This window comes from Camelus dromedarius, chromosome 9 (assembly GCF_036321535.1).
Source record: "Camelus dromedarius isolate mCamDro1 chromosome 9, mCamDro1.pat, whole genome shotgun sequence".
NCBI lineage: Eukaryota > Metazoa > Chordata > Mammalia > Artiodactyla > Camelidae > Camelus > Camelus dromedarius.
The window spans coordinates 46762639-46787057 of NC_087444.1; the positions used below are offsets into that span (position 1 = coordinate 46762639).

At 42.3% G+C, this 24419-nt stretch overlaps 1 protein-coding gene across 1 annotated transcript in view; it reads right to left on the reverse strand.

The window, feature by feature from the left end:
• Positions 1-24419, reverse strand: part of FTO (FTO alpha-ketoglutarate dependent dioxygenase) — a 345458-nt gene that overhangs the window by 150039 nt on the left and 171000 nt on the right. The window contains exon 8 of the mRNA XM_010990070.3: positions 3479-3603. Within this exon, the coding sequence (XP_010988372.1) occupies positions 3479-3603 (125 nt within the window). The remainder of the gene's footprint in view (positions 1-3478; positions 3604-24419) is intronic.

The window sequence follows — 24419 nt, forward strand, 5'->3', positions numbered from 1 at the left end:
TTTCCTTAAGCTGACTACAAATAATTATTCCATGACAAACACGCCCTCAAAATTTTCTGCAACCGAGGAAAGCCACTAGGGATTTGTGTAAAATAAACAAAGGCCCTGAGTTTTACTATTTTTTTAATTTAGAAAAACAACTCGGGCCTGGACCTCAGACTGTACCTTTTCTTTAGTGCACTTTTCAAATGATAATTTCTTCCACTGTCACCATTAAATCTTAATCCATTCCAGCTCCTTGCATGGGTCATTGAGTCTATATGTTCGGGCTGTTATTTTAAAATGTTTCCCCTTGGTAGGGAAAGGGGGGGAGAAAAGATGTTGAGGGCCAGATGGGCCTCTTCACAGTTCATTTATCAAACCTAATACACTGGGCTCTACCCTCCTCTCACTCACGACTGCGGTTAAACTTCCATATAATTTGGTAATCATTTTCATTATCAGAGAGTGACCCGAAAGCAGCCTATCCTGGGACACCCAGCCCTCTGCAGCTGCTCTTTTTCTGCCTTTCCCTACAGTAGGCCCTAAGAACCTTCGAGTTTATTAGCTGCAGACTGACCTTTGGGCCGCAGAGGTCGAGCAGGGGTCAGATCAGAGGGCTTGCCCAGTTCTTTAAAAGCTATAACAAGCTGTCCATCAGGCAGAGTGGACTGTATAAACAAAGCCAAATCTTCAGAAATTCTGTACCACTTCTGTTAACACTTACCCTGCATTCACACGGCTTCTCCCGATGTACTTTGGATCATTCAACTCCAGGGAAGTGAATAGACAGCCCTAATAAGCCTATTTGGAGAGGGTTGTTTATGGGATTACCGGGCTTGGGGAAGGAAACCCACAGCACTCAGATGTGCCTCTAGAATCCCAGGGTTGTGTGACACTGTGACAAACTCGGTTACCCCGAGTCATGCAGAATTGACACTTTCCTCCAAAAGCTAAATTACAGGGAACATATGCTTTCAGTTTAAGAGACTTCAGTGAGTCCCAAACAATGGCTCGGCTCCTGGCCTGAGAGAGAGAGACAAATATTTTAAAAACCAAGTTACAAGTTTCGCTTAATATATTCTCCCTAACATCATTAACATAAACGAACCTCCTGGAAGGCGGGGGGGGGGGGGCTTTATCACAACAGACTTCTGCCGAAGTTACCGCCAGCTGCGGGGGTCTCAGGCGACCTCAATTTCTCGAAGTTGAACTCTTCCCAACACGTTCTCAAACGTGCAATATAAGGTAATTAGAGTCATCTGTATTTAACTTGCAGAGGAAAAAAAAATGTCTATTATCTAATCTAACTGATCCCCTGATAGCTTTGATGAAAGTAAAATACTGTAGTCCATTGCTTGGCCTTCGGCGAGCGCTAATTATTAGCTGTCAAAGCACATTTTGCCTCGTGTAATTCCAAAGCACACAATGGGCCCAGCTCTGAAAACACAGGCCGCTGGGCGAGCGCGGCACTGGATGCTTTGTAACTTTCACCACCACGCGCCTGATGGCTACGCGGGGCGAGGCCCAATTCCAGACGGCCAGATGAAGCTTTGATGAGGAAAAAGAAAGGTGTATGGTAACCGTCTGTTTATACAGATCATATGGATGAGTCTTTCAGATCGGTCACCAGGATGGGAAACATCAGATGGGGGTGGAGAAGGGGTGGGGGCAAGGATTACGGTTATTTAATACTCTGAGGACACTTTTCCCTTCTGAGTTCTCAAGCCACCACCCCCTTGAAATTTTCTTTCAGGTGTTTAGTTTTAAGGGGGTCTGCATCGTGTCAGCTGCTAAGCCCTTTCTTTCCTCCTCCCCTACCACAAAGGGCTTGGGAAGTTTCGTTTCAGATGCTAGACTACATCAACTTCAGCACTGGCTCCAGCTCCTGATTAAATTGTTAGCAGTTAAGGGCCAGAAATGCTGAAACCAGACTCCTTTGAAACAGGCCGTTTTGGCCATGCTGTCTGATGAGTCGGTGTATTAGGAAGTTATTGTTAACAAACCAAATGCACTGCCCAGAAGACGTCCATTCTCGTCATCTCGTCTCTGAGCTGCGCTGTCTTTGGAGGGGCTAGGGGGATGGGAGGGAGTTTGCAAGGGAATTTTTCCCTTCTTTCTTTCTCTCTCCCTTTCCTGTTTAATAAGAATCACCAGGGGAAACGATATAAAAGGTCAAACAGAGAGAGAGAAACCTCCTAGGTGCCCTCTCATGGATATTCCATGATTTAATAAAATATGCATACTTTAATGAATATACAGACTTAAATTGTAATACAAAGAAAATTTAAACATTAATTATTGAAACTTAGATTGAAAATCATTTCATTACTGTCACTGAAGCTGTCATTTACTCTGACCACACTGCAAAATAGGGAAGAAGGGGAGAATGTCACTGAGGATTTTAAAATTATGATTTCAATCCAAGTCTGAATATAGGGATAATGCACAAATTTTAAAAAGCAGCTTTCTGATATCCAATCAGAATGGATTGTTTGGTATAGCTCAGCTCGGTGGTAGAGTGCATGCCTAGCATGCACGAGGTCCTGGGCTCAATCCCTAGTAACGCCATTAAAAAAAAAAAAAAAAGAATGGATAGTTCATACTCTTAATTGTCTCCTTTCTTGGAAAATGCTCATCTTCAGCCTTGTTCAGAAAAATCTATTTTTATGATAATTGTTACTAGTAAAGCCATCAATTATTGTAAATCCTGTTGCATGAACTCATTTGGAGAATATTATGGCTATCAATAAATGTTCTTGACTCCCAGGCACACAGAATTTTTAAGTATCAAATGAGACTCTGACACAAAATCTAGCATAATTTTCCTGATTCCTCTCCCTCTTGCTTAGAGACAGATGGTAATTCAACAACACAAATTACACATCTAAAGCCTCCAACCCATTGACTGTTTTTCAAAGAAGAGCAGGATAACACGTTATTTAGCATGCAAGCATCAATTCAGTAAAACTGATGATTTGTGGAAACTTTCTGCCAGTAACAGCCTTCTAACCACAGGTAAGTCCATGTGCAAAGAAACTAGGTTGAAGCCAAAGTCATTTCTACTTGGTCAATTCTAAAAATGGGCTTGATGAAGAGTCTACCTGCAAGCGATCTGCCTCCCAAGGGATGTAGGAGCACTATGTGGATTTCCCAGACATCTGCCCTGACTCAACAGCAATGCTGCTCTTTTAGACTGTTGATTAAAAGGGTTCTTCAGCATCAGGGACTTATATTACATTATGCTCAAGACGCAAACATTTATGCTAAATGTTACACTCAGGGATAAATCACATACGCATACAGATGACATCATGCATCACGACAGAATGTAGGTACCGTGTGCCGCAAACCTAACTTCGGCTGAAAGCATCTGTAACTTGCTTCTTTTCCATGGCGCCTCACACGAGAGGGATGAGACCAGCCCTCAGGAAGGGCTTTAGCCAAAGAAAGCTCTTATTTTCCAGGGACCACACATCCCGTTCTGTAACGAACTAACCTGGCGTGCCATTCCCTCCTCAGGTTCTGGCGGGTGGTGAGCACAGCGAGAATGGCGGTCAAGATTTTGTTCCTTTGTTCCACTGGGGCCCCCTCTCTTCTAACTTCATGAAGCACAGCATTTGTCTAGAAGAAATGATGCCCAAAAAGAGAAAGAAGAAGTGAAAAATTAATAATGAAAAAAAAAAAGCCCATAAGCAAATAAGGACAGTAAATCAATGGCTTTTTTATTATAGTTCCCCTGCTAACAAATCAATACAGTAAATGATGGTCAAAAATGGCCAGCATATATTTTGTATTTAATCAATGTACATGGCACATAAGGGAAACTCTAAAGCTCCATTGCCTTGAGTAACACATCAAGATACTGCGCATTCTCGCTCTAATTTTCTCAGTGCACAGACTTTTTTTTTTTCTCCCTGGGAACTGCCTACCATGAGCTATTAATAGAAATGATTTTCACGTCCACTTCACTATGAGTTGTTTGTTTGGCCTTTTAAAACAGAGCAGTCCCTGGCTTTCCCTCTGTCTGTTTCCCGCCGCCCAGCTGAGGCTTACTACACTGCCTCTTCTTATTTGAATCATTAATTTCTACTTCCAGCCATGCCGGGCATTTTTCTTTTTCTTCGTCTTTTTTTTTTTTTTTTTTTGCTTTTGCTTCCCTCATTTTCCTTGCTTGTTGCAAATCAAAAGCTTGCAAAGAAAGGAACATTAAGAGCACAAAAATCAAATAGTATATCTCCATGAGTATCTTTCCAGCTTTGAAGATCCACTACATATTTCAAATAATAGGTCCAAGGATTCTAATGCACAGCAGACTGAGGGTTTGGGGGAAGAATCGTTTATCCTATGGTTATGGCTATAGTCTTAAAAAAAAAAAAAAAACTACAACAACACCCAGGCTTCTCCCTAGCATTTGGGAAGGTCACACGCTGCTTTTCAGAAGCAGTTGAAACGCAAGCACGTCAAACCCTGCTCTCTCTAACAAGTAGCATTACATCATAGCTCAAATTTGAAACTGTCATTTCAACTTTATCTACCACCACTCACCCCTGTAGGCTCTTTTTATATGTATTTTAAACATGCCAATTTATGTAACACTAGAAAAACAATTAAGAAAACAATGGAAGGTATTCTACTGGTTGAAATTTGAGGGAGCAGATGCCTTTCAAGTTTTAATCACAGAACCTTTCATCACAAGTATTTATCTTCCTACAACTGCAGCAGAAACCTCTAGGATTTGTAAATGTTTTTCATTTAAAGTTAGCGGGGCTTCTTTGGAGATGTTATAACCAAAACAATTGCTAAAAGGGATAAAATTGCCACTTTCTCTGTTCTGATCACTCAGAGTCTTTCTCATTTAACTGATGTCAATACCTGCGTTTACTTGAGGAGCACACTCAAAATTTGATTCTCATTTATCCTGAACTACTACTTATTTGCCCCCTATAACATTTTACAGTGCATGTTTAATATCTTCACGACACCCCGAGAAGAAGCGTGGTGACCATTTGCTGTTCTTGTTGCCTTCCATACATACCCAGTCCCCCTTTCCTGTAATAGCACCCAGATCTCCTGCTGGGAAGTCTTTTATTGTATGTGAGCTTATAGAAGCTGTCAACCAAAGTGTTCTGCTCGCCCCTATCAACAATGTAGGCCAACTTGATCCTCTTTTCGAGGACACTTAAGAATGACAAAGAAAGGGAAAAAATGTGGAGGCAACTAATCTATTTCCTTAGTTCTTACTACCCATGGTCCTCAAAGTATTCCTGGTTTCCTGAACTTTCTGAGTCCACATCACTCTTTCTTCTGATATCTTGGGTTACCCAATATCCATTCAACAAAGTCCCGTTTTGTTTACATTCATCAGAATCTGCTTCTGTTGCTTACAATCAAACACCTTAACTGATACAAACAGATAAAACAGGAAATAGCATCTTCACCATAGAGGATCCAACATAAACCTGACTAGCATCAGCCAGGAAAAGGACCCTGCTCCCTGCCTCCTCGGCCCAGAATTACAGCTACTATACTGGTGATCTACCCAGCTGGACACTCAAGGAGCTTCTGGGGCAACAACATTTTCGGCCCTCCAGCACAGGGCAGAATGCTGGGTTTCTCCAGGCAATTCTACTGCATGAAGCCCAAGCTCCATATGGCTAAAGCAGGCGTTGCAGATTCAGATACCCACGAGGGCCAGGAAGGTAACATGAATGAGTTAAGCCAGGTTACCGGAAGAGAGCACATGCTCTGTCTATAAAGACAGCCGCTATTCAGCACCAGCCAACTCGGCCATTCAGGAAAGCAGTTTCGGTGGTGCCAGATTCGTGAATTTTCAAAATAAACAAGAAATCTGTTTCGTTTTTTTTTTAATGTGAAGACTGCTGATTTTAAAATGTTGGAAACTAATTTTTAAAAAATTTATTTTAAGTACCACGTGGGCCAAACAAGAAACAACGATGGCTAAACAGATCTCGGGCAGCTGCCAATCTGTGACCCCTAGCATGAAAGATGTCTAATTTCAGAGAGGTCCTGGCATCAATGGGTGTTCTAACAACAGCACTGCTCCTTGTCTGTGATTCTCTACTTCATGTACTTAAAGTTGGAAGGAACCTCAAAAAGTCATATAGTTTATCACTATGTCTACAGGTACATTTTACCAAAAATGCTTCAAATAGAAAACAAAGTATACACCCAGATGGCTCCAAAGACAGGAGGAAAATAAAATTATTTTTATTGGCCATTTAACACATTGGACTGTGTTAAAATCACTTTTTTAAAGAAGTCATGTATCTCTTCTTTGCCTTTGCATCATTTAAATTTGATCCAGAAGCCCTTGTTTCCGGTGGATTCTGAACAGCCTCTAAGGGGGGGAGAGAAGGAAGGATGTAAGAAAGGGGGTCTCAGGAGGGCAGGGAACTGCATCTGTTTAGTTCACCACTGTATCCCTGCTGCTCGCCTAATGACTTTTAATAAATATTTGTCAAATAGGTAATAAAAACAGGAACTCAAAAAACAAACATTGCAAAAACAAAGAGCAAAGGAAGACTGTCTCCTTTTAAGAAATTACTTTTATATAGACTTAAAACTTAAAAAATAGGTAAACTAAGAATTAGTGATGTGCTCTACCAAGGAGCTCTCTTCACTTCACAAAAGGATTCACTTGCAGGCCTATTTAAATAACTAGCTCCCTTAGTTCAGAGTTTCCCAAACTGTAGTCATTCTAGCACAGTCTCATAATTCCTGCTGTATTTGTGTATAAGTTATGTAATATTTAATATTTTTATTTAAATTGACCTGTATCATAAAATATAAAATGAATTCCCTTCAAAATAAAAATGAAAAGCCAGTGCTACTTGTCATAAATGAGAAGATAATCATAAAAATAATATATTAAAAACAAAGTTATGTGTTTATTTCATTCAAGATGGATACTGTTGCTTGCTGAAGGCTCTGAGACTAAAGCCTGCTTCCTCTTTGTAAAAGAGGCCATTAACAAGTGTAGGAGAATGTTAGAGACACAATCACAGGGATACAGGGGTTGAAAAGGAGCAGAAGGGGAACTCACTTTCTCCGCGTGGTCCTCACTATGTGCAGAGACCTGGAGCACCACCTAGCATCACCCTGGGTAACACCGTGGTTCACACCCCACACTCTGGGTGCCCCGCCCTACTGCAATGGTTTTCCAACACTTCACAGATAAACCTCTTTTCTCTTGAAACATATTCTTATGTGAAACTCAAGATATGAAACAAACTGGAGCAGTTCTCTTTGAAGCTTTGAAGGTATGTTAGACCTGAAGGTTCTCCCTTTGTCCCAGGGCATCTCTTCAAAACCCCAAGGAACATTTGCCAACCTCAAGCCAATGGTGTCTAAGATGGCACTCAAGTTTTTAAACGTTTATACATTGCTGGTGGGAACGCAAAAGAGTGACATTCTGGTAAAAATTCTGGCAGTTTCTTATAAAGTTACATACATACACTTAATATATCACCAGCAATCTCATTTGTAGCGATTTACCTATAGAAATAAAAACTTATGTTCACACAGAAACATGCAGACAGATGTTGACAACAGCTTTATTTGTAACTGCCAAAAATGGGAAATAACCTAAATGTCCTTCAAAAGGTAAATGGATAAATACCATGATACATCCATACAGAGGAATACTGCTCAACAAATAAAAAAGATGGGTACTTGATACAGGCAGCCACTTGGATGAATCTCAAACTCATCACGCTGAGTGAAAGAGGCTTGTCTCCAAAGAATAAACACTGACTGATTCCATTTATTTGACATTCTGAAAAAGGCAAATTTTAGGGACAGAGAGCAAACCAGTGAGGGAATTTCTGGAATGACGGGACCATTCTGTCTCCTGATTGTGGTGGTGGTTATAGGAGTTTATACACACATTAAAAATCATAGAATTGTATATCCCCAAAGTCGATCTCATCGCACGGAAGTTTTATACGATTTAATTTTTAAAGTTCATTTCTATCACATTTTTAGGACAAGAGAAAATGCAGGGAACAAGACAGCATATAAATACACCTGAAAGATTAAGACACTAGTAAAAATACAGAGAAACATATCTGGATTATAAAACAGATTCTGTTACAAAAAAAAATTTTTTTAAGATATTGGGAAAGGATGGGTGAACTTAGCTTGAGCATTCAGACCCTAAAATACAGTATTTCATAAAATTTCGGGTGGAAATAAGTCCTTGCACAGAAGGAAATTTCAGAGTGCCAAAGAGCATTCTTCTTACAAAAATGAACAGTGATACTTTTCACCTTGTAAGTGTTGGCTCCGCAGGGGTGGACTTTACACAGGAGATGTTAATAGCCCATTTTCCCATCAGTAGTAATGTAGAACCGTCTTCAAACAAGTACCAATTTTTCAACAGTCTCTTATTACCAAAAACACATTCTCCGTATCTGCTTCCCAAAATACAGGAGAAGTAAACCACAGGTTTAGGAACCATGCTCTGGAGGTTAAATTTCATGTCATTAGTGATTCTCTTTGAAGAGAAATCTATGGAAATGCTGGCCTATCAGGAAAAGACTAAGAATATTCCTAAGAGTGCTGGCTGCTCAAATCCCAGCTGTCACCGCCTAGCTGTGGGCCTTCTTCACAACTGCAGAATGGAGAGGAACCTCCCTGGGGGCCTGGGGAGGACCAGCTGCCCAGGTACCATGCTACTGTGATTTCATCTTAAACGCACCCATCGACCTTGTGCTAAGTTGTGCTATTTTAACAAGAGGATTCCTACAAGTATCTATAACTTGAAATGAAAGATTTCAAAAGGAAATCAGGCAACTACTGAACAGTCACAACCATGAGGAGCTTCTACCAGAAGCCAGAGGCATCTTCTTTTGCATATTCTCAGCGCGAGCAAATGTTTATCCTTTGAGGGTGGGTTTTATTTTTAGAATCAGTCATGCTTTTATTGGACTTCTCTCCATTAGTAGACCCTTCCCTCTAGGCCCCCACCCAATACCTGTCCTGTCCTGCTTAGCCTCCTCTCATTCTGAGATCCTCAACTGTGGTGAGCCCAGAGCTCTGCCCTCAGTATCCCTCTCATGTCTCCTGCTTGCTCCCTCTGTAGGTGACCTCCCCTCCAACCTCCCCTTACAGTCCCTATAGGCTAATGGCTTCAAGCAGACATCTACCTCCAAACAGACCTCTCTGTTGAGCTCCAGCCCCAGAGAGCCCGCAACTGGCTCTCTCTCCTTCAACGCACACCTCAGACATGGCACCTCAACCTCAACGTGTCCACATCTGAACTACAATTTTTGCTCGCCACTGTCTTTCCTCTTCATCAACATGCTTCTCCTCCTGTATTTCCCTAGAACGGACAATGATACCACTGTCAACGCCATCACCAAACGAGATATCCACGAATCACCCTCGTCTCCTCCCTTTCCTTTCTCTGCACTCCCTACCCTTGAACATTACCTCCTGTCACTCCTCTCTGTTCAGTCTCACTCCGATTAATTTATTCTCCACTGCCATAGGCTTAGTCCAGGCCATCTCTCATCTGGGCCGTGAAATGGTGCCCAAAGAGCGTCTCTCGGTCAATCTTGCCCCTTTCATGAATTTTCCTCCTAAAGGAGGGGTATATCAAGGCCAAAGGAACTCAAGAGCTTTAGCCTCCAAGACCCACCTAAACCAGAGCAGCTCTGTTCATGCATCCTTCAGCTACTGGCATTTGAGAGATACAAAACAACATATATTTTTTAAAGCCCACATTCCTTAACCTGAAAAAAAAGCAAAAGCAAAAAAAAAAATAATAAAAAATAAAACCCCACCTCATTTTAATATAGGCCCCACTTACTTCTCAAGTCTTAGCTCCTTCTGTCTTCTATTCCATATAAAGTAAGTGCAATTCTCTGAAAATACATGCCTATTCTATACTACACATTCACCTGTATCTGGTTGTATAACTTACCAGTAACTACTAATTCTTCAAGACACATCTCAAATAACACCTCCTCTGTGAAGTCCTCCATGAACCACATCCTTCCACCAAATCAAGCAGAGTGGATCACCCCTTCTTATGCGCCGCCTCTGAGCATCTCACAAACCACGTCTTATTCCATTGCAAATATGTATTCACAGGACGTTTCCTCCTCCGGACTGTGAGCGCTATTACAGCAGGAAGGGTCTCTACCCCTTTTTTCTTCATATTCTCCAAGGTGCCTGGTTAGGTGCCATGTCATGAAAGTAGACTCCTGACAGATGCAGGTTGAACAAAAGAAGCCAATGACACGTCAGGGCATGTCTCGTGAATGAGATGAACAGAGTACTATTCAGGATCAAAACTATATGCGAAACAAGCTTTGGTTTGATTCAAACTATTCACGAAGATAATTCTAAGAAAAAAGTTATAAAACCTATGTTTAAACAACAGCCATCAAGAAAAACAAGTACATGTAATCCCTAGGTGACTACCTAGAAGGGCCGTATTTATTTGGATAGCTGTACCAAAAAAACACATGCTTTTACTACATTATGACCACATTTAACTCACGCGCACCCTCCCAATAAGCTAAAAGAAGTCTCACTCTCTCCATGTCCGTGGAGAAAACTACTCTGGTAACCCATAGAGTTCTAAGGACCTCCAAGAATTCCGCAGTGGCTTTAGCTGCTCCTGGCTGAAAACTTTACACATAAAAGATTAAGTAAAAAATCCACACCCAGAGAGAGAGAGATTAACTGACTGACTGATGGAGAATGAGAAAAGAAAAACCAAAACTGTAAGGCTCTAAGAAGCCTTGAATTTTAGGCTTAAGTTTCACATCTTTCCGGGAAAAAGTCTCCCAATTCTGAATTTATTCAGTTAAAACTGAGCAACTCACCTGATTCTTGTTGGCTATATTCTCACACTCAGTAACTTTTAGTCCGTCCTGGCTATAGGATAGCACGAGGGAAGGACTGTGGACATACGTGCAATATGCAGAATTGGCCGCATATAAGGGTTTCAGACAGGAACCACTCTGGGAGTTAAAAGGAGAATTATGGTATTCACTCATTACTAATAATTGTGTATCAGCCTTTAATTCTTTTGGTTCCTTTCTGATCTGAAGTAACAGCTTCTGATAGGCCTTCAACTCCAAAACCTACATTTAATCCATCCTTCCCACAAATCAGAAAACTTGGTCTACGGAAATGCCCGGAAACAGGAGGCCTTCTATAAATATGGCGGGTGATCCCTCTGCTTAGTTCATTAAAAAAAAAAAAAAAAAGAAAGAAAGAAATCTGCTGCTGTTTTGCCAATTTCAAAAGCCATGTAAGCCCCAGGATGCCACAAGCGCATGCCTTTCCTGCCTTCCCATCTCCCTACCCTCGCCGCCACCACCAAAAAAGTCCCACCGCTGTGATGGGAAAAATGCCATTCCTAACACGTTTTATATACATAGCCGCCTCATGTGAGGGTTGTATTTCCCCTCTGCACACACAAATTACAGAGATATGCTCTGCCTGATAATGAGGGCTAAAGGTTCAACTTGTGAAGAAACTTGGTTTAAGATGTTATCAGCTGGGAAAGCTATTTCCTCACATCAACATTGCCACGGGCTGTCAAAAACCCAACCAGGGCTCTCCTCTTCAAAAGTCCAGGAACATTTTTTTTTTCCCTGTCTTTCTTCCCCCTCCCCATCACCCCCCTTTTAAAAAAAAAAAAAAGAAGAAGAAGAAGAAGAAAGGCACAGAACCCACTGAGATAGCCTTGGTCCCATCAAAGAGAGGTCGATCTCGGGTCTTCCTTCATTTACTGATTGTCAGTGTAAGATGGCTCTTTTGTGAGGCCTCTGTGGCTCGATGCTGAGTGACGCCTTCACATTTTCTAAACTGGACTAGGCACCACCGAAGATTTTCAGCGTGCTCGGATCCACAGCCCGGCAGAACAAATAAACATTCCTCTCAGCCTTTTTGCCTACTTTATCTCCCTCTCCGGGAACAAGAGGGTTTGGGGGTGCTAATGTTTACACAACGTTCAAACTTTCTTCCCCCTGTTTCCTGAATTTGAGAAAACACATCCTGGATGACCTCGGCTGAGAGATAACACCAAGTCACCACCCGGTGCCACGTCTACTGGACCACTTAAGGCTGCCGTCTTCATCCCGTCCCTCCCCTCCCCCACCCCTCACAGCCTGACCAAGGAAAGCAGGAGATAAGCTAGACTGTCTTGAAAGGCAGGCACAAAGGCAGGAGTCTCCAAGAGGCTGCCAACAAAGCGGCCTTTTATTCCCACCTAAAGATGCACTTGGTTCAGTTCATCTCAAAGACCCACTGATTTGAATGAACATCTCAGCCGAGTTGACCAAATGAATCCTCAAAAATGTCCCCAGAAGACAGATTTTGGCATTCTTCCATTATGTGCTATTGAGATGAGGGAGCTGAGAGTGATCAAGAATGTCTGCAGGGAAAGAATTCAGGGAAAATGCTTCTTTGATCCGTTTCCTCATCTGTAAAGGGGTGTATGTAACAGCACCTAGAGTGCTTGAGACGATTACATAAGACCATCCATCTAAAGCACGTTGCCCAGGGCTTGGCACATATAAAATGCTTGACAGATATCAGAAATTGTTATTGCTGTCATCGGCAGCATTATGTGTTTTAAAAATCAGGAAAAAAGATCACAGAAGATAATGGATACTGATTTTTTTTAATCCTAAAATACCACAGTCATGAATTTGAATAATTACTTAATATTTTTCCCAAAGCACTTTCACAGTAGTTCCCATTTTTTCCTCCTCCTACTAGTATAGAAATCACTCTATTTTATTTGTTTCACTAAAAGCTACAGAACCACAGCAGCCTGCCTGGGATCACATAACTCTCAGGACAGTTGTGTGGGTGACCGCTGGGATGCCCGGGCTGCTGGGGGACAAGAAAGCCTGTCCCAGTTGTGGAACCTGGGGTCTTGGGGCAGTGAGTCAAAGCCAGACCTCAGAACCCAGGTGGCAACTTTTGTGGAAACACAAAGTGATCCATGTGTTTGTCAAGGAAAGAAGGAGAGAGAGATAGGAAGGAAGGAAGGAAGGAAGGAAGGAAGGAAGGAAGGAAGGAAGGAAGGAAGGAAGGAAGGAAGGAAGAAAGAAAGAAAGAAAGAAAGAAAGAAAGAAAGAAAGAAAGAAAGAAAGAAAGAAAGAAAGAAAGAAAGAAAGAAGTCAAAGGGAAAAGGGAAGAAAAAAGAGAAGAAAGAGAAAAAGGGAAGAAGAGGAGAAAAGAGAGAGAGATTCAAAAGAAAGAGGAAAGGGGAGGGAAGAGAGAAAAGGAAGCAAGAAAGAGAAAAAAAGAAGGAAGAAAGAGAAGAAAGAAAAGAAAAGAAAGAGAGAGAAAGGGAGGAAAAAAGGTGAAGAGGGGAAAAAAAGTGTTGTTTATAAAAGCCAGCTGCTTGGGTCTTGGCGCCAGCAGCCCCTCATCCCGCTATTTGACGCTCGCAACCCCACTGCCCCCACTGGCACAGGTACAACTAAATGTTGACTTCAATGCTTCAGAGAGCACTCGACTGATTTTGTACATGATTAATTGCCAAAGACATGGCTGGCCATATGGAACAGAGAAAGCATCAAGTAATTCATACTTCTGCATGTGATCGCTTGGCCCCTGTTGTTTTAATGTACAGGAAAGAGCTAGTATAGCACAGCCCTGGTGTCTTGCCCCTGACAGCCCATTAAGAAATCTCAAAGCACCTAGTCGAAGTTATGCTGTTGGCTTTTCAATAGCAGCCTAATAAAACAGAAGCAAAGCTTTCCAACCAGTCTTAAATCTTTCACATACAGTACATTAACTACTGGGGCTAAAACAACGGGCTTCTTATGATAGGAAATGGGATTTGATTTCTAGCCTCTGCATACTTACTGAAAGCCTTTTCTTGACCTTTATGGAGTTTACAAAATCATTGTTCTTTCTCCCCCCACGTTTCCCAAGTAGCGTAATAGATTCGTTTGTTTCAGGAGAGTCCACACTTCGTCACTGTTCCATGCAGTCTATGTAATAAAGCTGATTCATTCAGAGGTGAAAGAAACGGAATAATTATTCTTGCCAAAAGCACCCAGGAATCATTCTAGCTTCTGAGCATTCACCTTCTTTAAAGACAAAGAAAAAAAAAACACCCTGAAATCTATACAGTAGTGGGGAAAGCCTTACAGACATACTTTTACTACCCTCACCTCCCTTTCCCATCACTCTGAAATGAAGCCATTCGATTCAGGGAAGAATGTCCCCTTATTTTCCAGTTGTTCCACTGTCTGAGTGACACTCCGGTCCAGGCAAATGGGGAAGATGTCACTTCAGGAGCAATTCTATCCAACTTAACAGTCTCCTAGCTTTATCCATTACTAAAATCTTAGCAGACTGTTACTTTCAGTCTAAGGGGAACAGATACACATTGCCACAATGTTTTCCTTTCAAGGATTTTCAAATGACAGCACTAAAAATGGTAATACCATCAGTAGCTTCCTTTGTCAGTTCTGACATGTGTTGGCGGGGGAGGCTTTGTTGGCACCTTTCACTAGAAAATATTTATATAATGCTTCCCGTCTCGGAATTTTTAGGTGTTGAAATTATCCTCACTCCAGAAGACACCATATATGGGAAATTCCACTTGACTGCCTATTCATTAGCAGGGCTGTAATTGCTTCTACCGCTGAAATGAGCTAACAGCACATTTAGAGCTCGAGCCAATGGGAAATACCCTGCCTCCCTGCTGCCTCGCCTTCCTCGGAAGCTGCTGGTACTTTCTAGGATGAGTGAATTGACTGAAAAACAGTCTCACCAAACAGACAGCATGAGCAAGACTCTTGGAAGAAAGAAGAGGCAAAGGTCTTGAGTGTGACTCAGTGATGTGGCAACAAAGACCCAACACAAGACTCCTACAAAGACAAGAGAGTGTTGTCACTGACCACTATCTTCTAGAGAGTGATTTTGTTTTATTAGAGTATGCTCCATAAGGTACGATGAGAATGTGATTCCCATTTCATAGATGGGAAAACTGAGATTGGGAAGGTGAAATGCCCAAGAGTAAATACACAGCAGTAGCAGAAGCGCAAGCATGCTAATCTTTACATTCCTTGCTGACTGTTCACTATGATGGGAGATGTATGTTAATTATGTAATAGATAATACACAAAAGTATTGTGTATTCTGCTTTATGTTATATACACACACCTAATAAAAAGTAATACACATAAAAGTACCTTTCTGAAGCCTCATCCATGGAAATAAACCTACCATAGCTGCAAAATCTTTGGTAAAGAAAATAGAAAGGTTTAAATGACAGCCACGACACAAAGCAGTACCACCTGGGTCTAGAATTAAGTAAGGACGTATGTATACATTTCACGTAATGAATCCTAGAATGACAGCTGACTTCTCTCCAGTTACTTTAGCAGTGCCTCGCCTCATCTTTGTCTTTTCATCACAAACTATTCACTCTATACATAAAAAGCCAGAATTCTCCCAATGCCACCATGGCACATGCCTGCCCCCAATTCCCCGCCACCACTTGGAAGAATCTCCCTGCACTCATCTGGCTGTTGTCGGAGCCCGTTAATTAAAGGTGAGGGATGGCGAGCTACACCAAGCGCTAAGTAACTGAAACTTGGATGATGTCTGGTTGAAAAGTGGCTTAGCATCTCCCAATCCTTGGGCAAGTGAGAAGTTACCCGAGCTCTCCATCAGGTCGGCAGCTCCCTCCTTCCCCCCAACATCAGGAGCACAAAGGCTGAAGTGGTCTGTCATGCACACTGGATTACATGAAGTGTAAAACATTGGGGGGGGGAGGGAGGGGCAGGGGAGGCCTTTGAAAGGGAACGGGAAAGAGAAATCACACTTGCGAGAGGCTCCAGCTGACAGCTCAGTCCCTAACAAGTGAGACAAGTGAATATGTTTGGAAACCTTGTGGATGCGGGAGGAGTGGGGGCCTTTTGTCTGCAGCCCTACAGTGTGTCTTTAACCCAACTGCTGCCTGCATCACTGAACATATGTTTTCTCCACAAGAACTGAAGCAGAAAAGGCTCTTTGTTATAATTCACTCCTTTGTATATATCGCCTCCCCCACCCCTGCTTCTGCCCACCCCCCCCTTCACAGTAACATTCAAACCAAGTCCCTGGTGGACATTTTAACTGCTCGGGAGAGTGAGACCAGAAGGTCCAGTTGAGACCCTTCTACTATCCCCAGGCCTAGAAAACTGCTCCCCCCAAAGTAGCAGTCACAGCACGGGGTCCATTTATTTAGTGCTTACTATGTGCCAGATATCGCCACGAGCACTTTATCAATATGATCTCACGTCGTTGAGAAAATAACCGTATATGCGGCACCTCTATTTTTTAAATGAGGAAACTGAGGCATGGAGAGAGCAAGTAACTCCCCAAAGGAAGAAAGAAGTTTGGTTTTAGACACGTGAAGCTGGAAATGCTGTGGGACATGCAGCAGACAGGGGTCTGAGGTAGGAGAGGAAGTGTAAGTCAGACCTGAAGATCTGGGGAAATCACACACACACACACAAACACACACACACACACACACACACACACACACACACACATGCACGTGCATACACACACCATTCTGCACTTTAAATGTCCCTGTAACCAGAAATTGACACAACATTGTAAACTGACTATACTTCAATAAAAATATTTTTAAAAAATTAAAAAAAAAACTACTAAGAAAACAATACTCACAAAAAAAATGTCTCTGTATCTGAGTTGGGAACAGGACAGCACAGAACTGAAATTTAAGCGGAGCTGATGGGGCAGGTAATGAAGAGAAGGTTATGGCGGGCGGGGCAGGAGGGCTTTCTTCCTGTCCGTGTGGGTTTTAGGATGGGGAGACAGAACACAGGGTCTGGAGTCCGACTGCATTCATTGCTAAGCTGGCCACGGGCAGGTGACTTCCCCTTTCTGAACCTCAGTCTCCTCACCTGTAAAATGAGGGGACATCTAGCACCTACTTCAAAGGATGGACAGGATTCAATTTTTTACACGTCAGGCCCTTCCAGAATAGTGCCTGACACATGGTAAGCAGGGGTTAGGTATTAGCTACTTTTGAGTACGAATCACTGAGAGCCACAGGAAAGCTACTAAATTTGATCATCATTCATCTACTACCTCAGCCTTTCTTTTTCCCTCTCTCCCCATTCAGTGTTGAGCGTCTGTAGCAGTTAAGCTGACATCTCTAACGTGGATGCCTTCTGGCTGGTGATGATGGTGATGATGTAGCAGCTAACATGACTGAACACTCACTACCTGCCCAGTGCTGTTCACGGGCATGGTATCACTGAATCCTAAAATTAAGTCTATGAGATAATGAGGAAACTGAGGAATGGAGATTTTGCAGATTAAAAAAAAATAACTGAGATGTAGAAAGGTTAAGCCATCGGCCAAATTTTACACCATCAGTAAGCAATTGAGCCAAATCTAACGCAGGCATCAGACTCCAGGGACCAAAGCTAACATACAGGTGAACCGATTCACACTTTACAAAGGGCTTTCACGAGCACGATCTCATGCAATTCTCATAAAAACTATGTGAGTTGCGCAGACCGAGTATTATGCACCACATTACTACAGACAAGGGCTCTGAGGCTTGGCTACATTAAATAACTCACCCAATATCAAAATTAGTATAGGAGTCAAGCTACGACCGGAAGGCAGGTGTGCCAGCCCCAGGCCCAGCACGCTTTATACACACAGAACACATAGAACAGACACTACTGAAGGCAAATGCCCGTATGATAAATCAGTCAGCCTGAGCCTCAGCTATAAGGTGGTCATTTGTGAGGCCACGGTACCTGGCCACCAGGAGCTTATGATCTAGGTAGGGAAGTAAAATACATACACAGGGTGAAGCGTGACCAAGGAGGTTACATAAATTAACTGCTGAATGCAATAAAGCTCTTGGAATTGATTTTGATTTATAAAACAGTTACTCGACTAGAATGTCCTGTTCATGGCCTCGCATAACCTTAACATTCTCATCTAATCCTGATCTGCTAAGTACTCTTGTCCTTTTCATTTTGATGCAATGAAAACTAAAATGCAGACCTGTAAGAACAAAGATACAGCTAATAAATTTCACCACCTACGCCTGCCCACCCTTAAAAAAGTCTTATTTTTCTTAAGATTCCTGAGGTCAGAGTTGAGTCTCGCTGTAGTGAAGAAGCTCATGCTATTGACAATGTGACTATTAAAACTCTAAATGAAGTAACAATCTGGTAGGGAAAGATAATTCAGTGAAAGTCACGTGGGCAGAGCTGCTGCACTTGTCCCCAGATAACATCTACCTAAGACAAATGCAGTCCCTGCTGGGCCACTCTCTGGAAACACCACTGTCTGCCAAGTCTTCAATGTCAGCATTACTTACTACTCGGCACATATCTATTCAGAAAAGACACACACACACACAATTTGGGGATACAGTTCTCAAATAGGAATTCAGGACCTATTTAAGTGCCTATTAAACCAGCAATTTAAGTATATATTACTAATGCATTGATAGTAGCTATGAGAATATATATATATATATAACTGAATCACTATGCTGTACACCAGAAATTAATGCAACATTGTAAACCGACTCTACTTCAGTTTAAAAAAAAAAAAAGGCAAAATAAACATTTTTAAATAGTAGCTATGAAAAGAAAAACACATTTCGGTGGCTATATAAAATATAATCAGGCCAGTACTAATACCAATAACAAAAACAGTAACAAAAACCATCACTAGTTGAACGACTACCACGAACCAAGCTCTGTCCTGATCACTTTTCATGTTTTCCTCATTAAATCCTCACAACAGTTCAATGAAGCAGGTTTCATTATTATCTCAATTTATTGATAAGAAAATCAAGGTACAAAAATATTAAGTACCTCGTCTCAGATCCCACCACTGGTAAGAGGTGGGGTCAGGATGCAAACCTAGGCAGTCTGGTAGCAGAGGTCACTCCCTCACGCATTAAACTATGTAATGACTCAGGAACACCTTCTATGAGGTGGGGTTACAGCATCTCATTTAATCCTTCCAACAACCCCACAAAATTGGTTGGTATCACTAACAAACTCATTTTACAAGTGCTTAATAACTGGCCCAGGGTCTCACTGCCGGTGGGCGGCAGAGTAAGAATGACTAGTAGAACTGAGGTAAACGGTATTAAGTTCTTGGCAGTGATTTCAGTGCAGATGAGGGCTCGGAGATGGTCTCTACTTGTGGAAGAAAGAATGGCTTGTTCACTTCCGGATGCCTGGAGTCCCATGTGGACACACAAACAGAAGACCTGAGGTCACGGGGACTAGTACGATTTTTGGAATACAGAAGACAACACCAGATGCTTGGTGAGCCTCCTGTCCACCGAGGCTCTTCAGATATCTCGGATCCTTCCTAGCTATAATGTCCAAATCATGGTTGAAAATGACAATATCGTTTAGGATTTTTTTCACCCTTTCTCACATTTATGAATATTACATCTGAAAGGAATACGAGCGTCAGGCGGAACCACTGATTTCTGAATGCTAGCATTATCCAGAAAGTTACAAGAGTCGCTGAGTTTGGCAGATGCTACCCTGTTTATATGTTTAGTGCCACTGACAGCAGCCATCATCAGATCTTATATGAGGCTTAAGCAATAGAAGTGTCGCTTCCTTCTGGTCAGGAGTATACCTACTGTTCACATAAGCATTTAGTTTTAGAATGTGACTGAAAGAACATCTACAGATTTAGCAGAATTTGTATGCGAAGTTTATGGAAATGAGATTTTCGACTCCAGACTTCTCAGGAATTTATAGAGGGAAACTATCACCACACTGCATTCATTTCCTTAAATCATTCCAACTGCGATTTGGACTAAAAGAAACAAAGGACAACCCCACGAGAACACAGAGGGGCTCAGCACACGAGTAGGGTATCTGGTACCTGTCAGCATAAGCAGTAATGGGCATCTGCCCAGTGGTCCGCCTTTGCCCTTTCACTCATCTTTCAATGCCTCCCATTTATAGAACGCTTAAGTTCTAGGGCTGTAAATGACATTTCATTCATTGTTAGGGAAAGAAAGTGATTATTCCAACTTCAATTATGAATACCTTTGAAAAGCTATACCCTCAATGAAGCACCTTGCTATAAACAGGTACAGACCATGTGAGAGTTGACCTTAGCTTTGAAAATGTAATGTGGTCACCACAGATGTTGCTTTGAGAGCCCCAAGGACAACAAAAACCACATTTCTGTCTGGAGGGATACGATCTAAAACCTGTTAATACTATTGCTGTTGGCATGAATTCTTACTTAACTCCAACTGGCTGTGCTCAGAACGGTTTTATGCTTTGATAAGCAGATATTATTGGCTCATCTTATAGAGATAATTGCCTCTCCTGCCTTGTTTAATGGTTATACATTCCATACCCAAAGATTAAACCATTGTAGAAAGCCCGTGATGGGCACAGTCCTTTCATGCTGAAACTGTCTCCATGAGACTGAGCAGGGACACTTTAACTTTGGGGTTTACACAATGGGTTTTCTGAAAGGATTAGAAAAATGGGCAACAACTGAACCTCCTCCTCCCTCCTGTTCAAGTCTACCACCTGCTGCGGCATTTTTGTTTCAGTAACAAAGAAGCCTTCATGTTTGAGGCTCATATTTAATGTTTGCTGAACTGGCCCCCTTTCATTTTGGTTAACTCTTAAGGAGCAGAAAAAGAAAGATTTCTTGCCTAACAAACAAATAAACACACTAACAATACTTCCCTGATTGACCTGCAACAAATAAATATACATGTGTCTAGGAACACACGTGCACTGGCCTGCTTACCTCTGTACGCCACCCCGAAGTCAGGAGATGCTCTATTTATATTTAATAAAGCATCATCAGTCACTGAGAGCCGCATAACACTTGTGATTTCATGGTTTGCTACAGTAACAGGTGCTGTGGTAAACAGGAATGTAAAGTGTTAAAAAAAAAAAGGTGGGGGGAGTGGAAGGGGGATCACTTCAGAGACATTAAGCAGCTTTAAACATTGACAGCAGAAAGGGAAAATTTTTAAGCAATTTGGTCAGGTCAGTAAAAAGAAACACAGGTCAAAGAAACAAAATGGTACCCAAAAATTCTGCCCATTGATAAATGGCCATACTGCCTGTGGTTGGGTGCACAGGCAAAAGCCAAGCAACTAACTGTTGTGTGAAAACGAAAATATGCTCTCTTTGTGGTACTCTGACAATAAGTCACTTCAGCTGGGTGAGCGCTGGAGGCCCCCATCCTCCCTGAGTGCGCGGCTGGGGGAGACATTAATGAAAACAAAAGGGTCCATTTTCATTGTAACCATGCAGAAGGGTTAAGCATTTGACCTTCAAGTATGGTGTGCTTGTGCTCGGTGGAAAGGTTCTTGACAATATCAACAAGAATTACTGCTGTTCGAGAAAGGGGACACAATTAAAAACAATCTCAGATGCTTGTTGTACAGCTGTTCAAGTTTCAGCTCTGCCTGACCTCTAAGGATGCTACATGTTTAACGGAAACAATTTAAGATATTTTAGTGAGTCCCGTAACCATTCACCATCACCATCCTTCCACTTGGGAGTACCTTGCCTTAACCACAAAGGGCTTTTCCAGTAATGAGATTTTACGCTGCGGGGTTTACCCTTAGAGCCATTTGCCCCCGCCTCAATCTGTCCTCCACTTGCTATCTGACCACCCTGAGAAGAAACCACAGGCCAGATCTTACAGGGGACTTGGCAGGAGGCCAGAATGTTTGACTTCAGAGAACCCAATTCTTTGAAAATAGTAGGGTGGTTTTCTTTTTTTTAAAGCAAAATCTTATCATACTTTACTTTCCAAAAAAGATGTTACTGAAGAAAAGTTTTTCTTCTGTTAAGCGCTAATTTATCTGAAAAGTACTTTTCTTTATTTGAACAAATATCACTTATTTTGCACTCACTTATTTCCAATCTGCGCAAGAGGAAGCCCTGAGATGTCCCCAACAAAGAAACAGGTAAAGAAAAAACAAAGAACACAAGCATTTTTTTCTGAGACAGCTGAGAAGACGGTCTTAAAAGAAACAGAAATTCTGAGGTAAAAGACTAACTCCTTTGTCTCAGCTGAGGGAAACCACTGTCTTCCTGCTGTTTGATCTTCTTAGAGTCAGCAAAAGGCTCTGAGACTCTTCCACAAATAAGAGGGTCCCTGGCAAGTGACAGTGGGAAGTTGCTGTCCACCAGTGGGCCGGGACAAGGCTGGAAAGACGGGGGCTCAAGTCAGGGCCTACCACAGCCTTTAAAGGCACAAACCATAGCAGCCTGCTCCAGATTTGAAGAGGTGAGACGTCCCACTTCTCGAGAAGAAAGGAAATCCTAAGGAGGTGAAACAAAGGGAAGAGACAGGCCAAATCTCGTACAGAGCGGGGGCATGGGGAAAGTTTTGTTTGTCAAACACACTTTAATCTCTAGAGTCACCAGGGCTTTGATGTTGCCCCAAACAGAAAATCTACATGGCTTGTGAGATTTACAGCATTTCTAGTGGGAACAGTTTCATGCTCCAGGGTTTTTCCTTTGGAGATTAAGGTTTATTTTATCCCTGTGTTCCCTGTGTCGGATTGTAAGAGGCTCATCAGAGACAAGGACATTCTCCTGCCCTCTGACTCATCAGATACACCCAACTTTTATTCATCAAATCAGGTTCGTTTTCAGGGAACAAAGCTGCTGGAGAGGATCCAAACTGTGGGGTAATCACTGTCATTCTGACAAGACAGAAGTGTTTCTCTTGCAAAGAGTCAGCTCCTAAGAGAGATCACAAAAAAAGGGGGGGACTTAAACATGGCTGTGCTAATCTCTGTATTATAAAAGACCACACAATTCATTTCTTAAGTTGAAATGAGGAGAAGCAAAGTAGATGGGAAAAGAAACAAATCATCACCTCGGCCCGTACATCGAGGCAAGCCCACCGCAAACCCTGGTGCGCAAACAGTGGTAAGTCACGTAGAACAGAAGGGGTTTAAAAGGGCCACGTGAGGTACAGTTAGTTCACTGGAAGGAGCTCTGAGCATTTCCATGAACTTGCCTTTCTTTAAGCTGGATCTCATTCTCCTGACCTAAAAGTGAGATCTCATCTGCAATGACAGAACTTTACAATGTCCTAGGCCACGAAGCTGGCAGTAAATTTCAACTGGATCACACATCATACTTGATCAATTCCAGCTCGACTCAGGAGAAGGACTGATAGGATCACAGAACGACTCTGCCTCCGTGTTGAGATGTCTTCCTTCCATCAAGGCACTGTCGCCAACGTTTGGACCCATGAGCAGGTCATTTCCTGGTTCTCAACCCTCCCCTCTATCAACTAAAGGTTCTACCCTCCACATTCTGTGTGTCTGATTTAGTCTGGTGGTGATGATTCTTTTGCCTGGGCAAGCCAGGATCATTCGCTTTTGCCAAAACAGAAGGCAAAATACAAAAAGGAATCCGCCGCACACTCCCTAAATGCACGGGTTTAACAGAAAAGAAGTGTATTCCCACTTCGAGGAATGGGACACGTAAACAGGCCCCTTGGGTATCTTATTCATAACGATGCTAATGGAAGACACTCCTTTCCCACTCCAGTATGTCGATGCATCTCTGAAGTCCTAACACACAAAACCACAGAAAACACCAGGGAGGGGGCAGAGACTTGTCTAACAGCAGCACGTGATCGGCAGAGGCTAGAGTATAACCCAGGTGTCCTGGCTTCTGGCTGCACCACCTTCTAGAGGTTGCCACTTGAGGTTGCCTTTGGACACACATAATTGTAAGTGTGGTTTTACTCAAAGTTGCTACAATTTGATCCTTCTCCTGGTACCCCCAGCTACACTCTAATAATACCCAACCATTTTCCTTGCCTTTTCCAAAACACACACTTCTGCAATAACGAAGGCATGTTTGTCCCTTTGGGGGTCAGTTTCTTCCGTGCAATTTGCAACCAAACACACCTTGGATTTTAAGAGAGCGATCCTGTATTGATTTTTCATTTTGCGCACCAAATACTGCCCCACCTTTATAGCTGATAGACAGCATTAACAGTTTCCTTGGCCTTAGAGACCAAATTAATAACACAATCAACAATCTGGTTTTTTATGCCACAGAGTTCAATGTTCGTTTGCAACATAAGTTACAAAAGCCACAGCCAGTGCCCAGTGCAATTTTGGAGATGAACTGCTAACTTGCCTCTCGTTTGTGATTTAATACAACAGTGGTTTTTGCAAATTAAAATGCTTATGGCTTTAAGTCAGCATTTATTTAGTCAACTACCAGACAACTGAATGTCTACAGGCAGATTGCTGGAGGAACTCAGAAGAAAGCTAACCGCGATGTCCCCATCTGGTTAAAACATGACTCTTCTCACACCCCTCAAGTGGACCTATAAACATCCCTGGTGGACGGAACTGCTCTGAAAAACTTCCTCTCAGGTCAGATCAC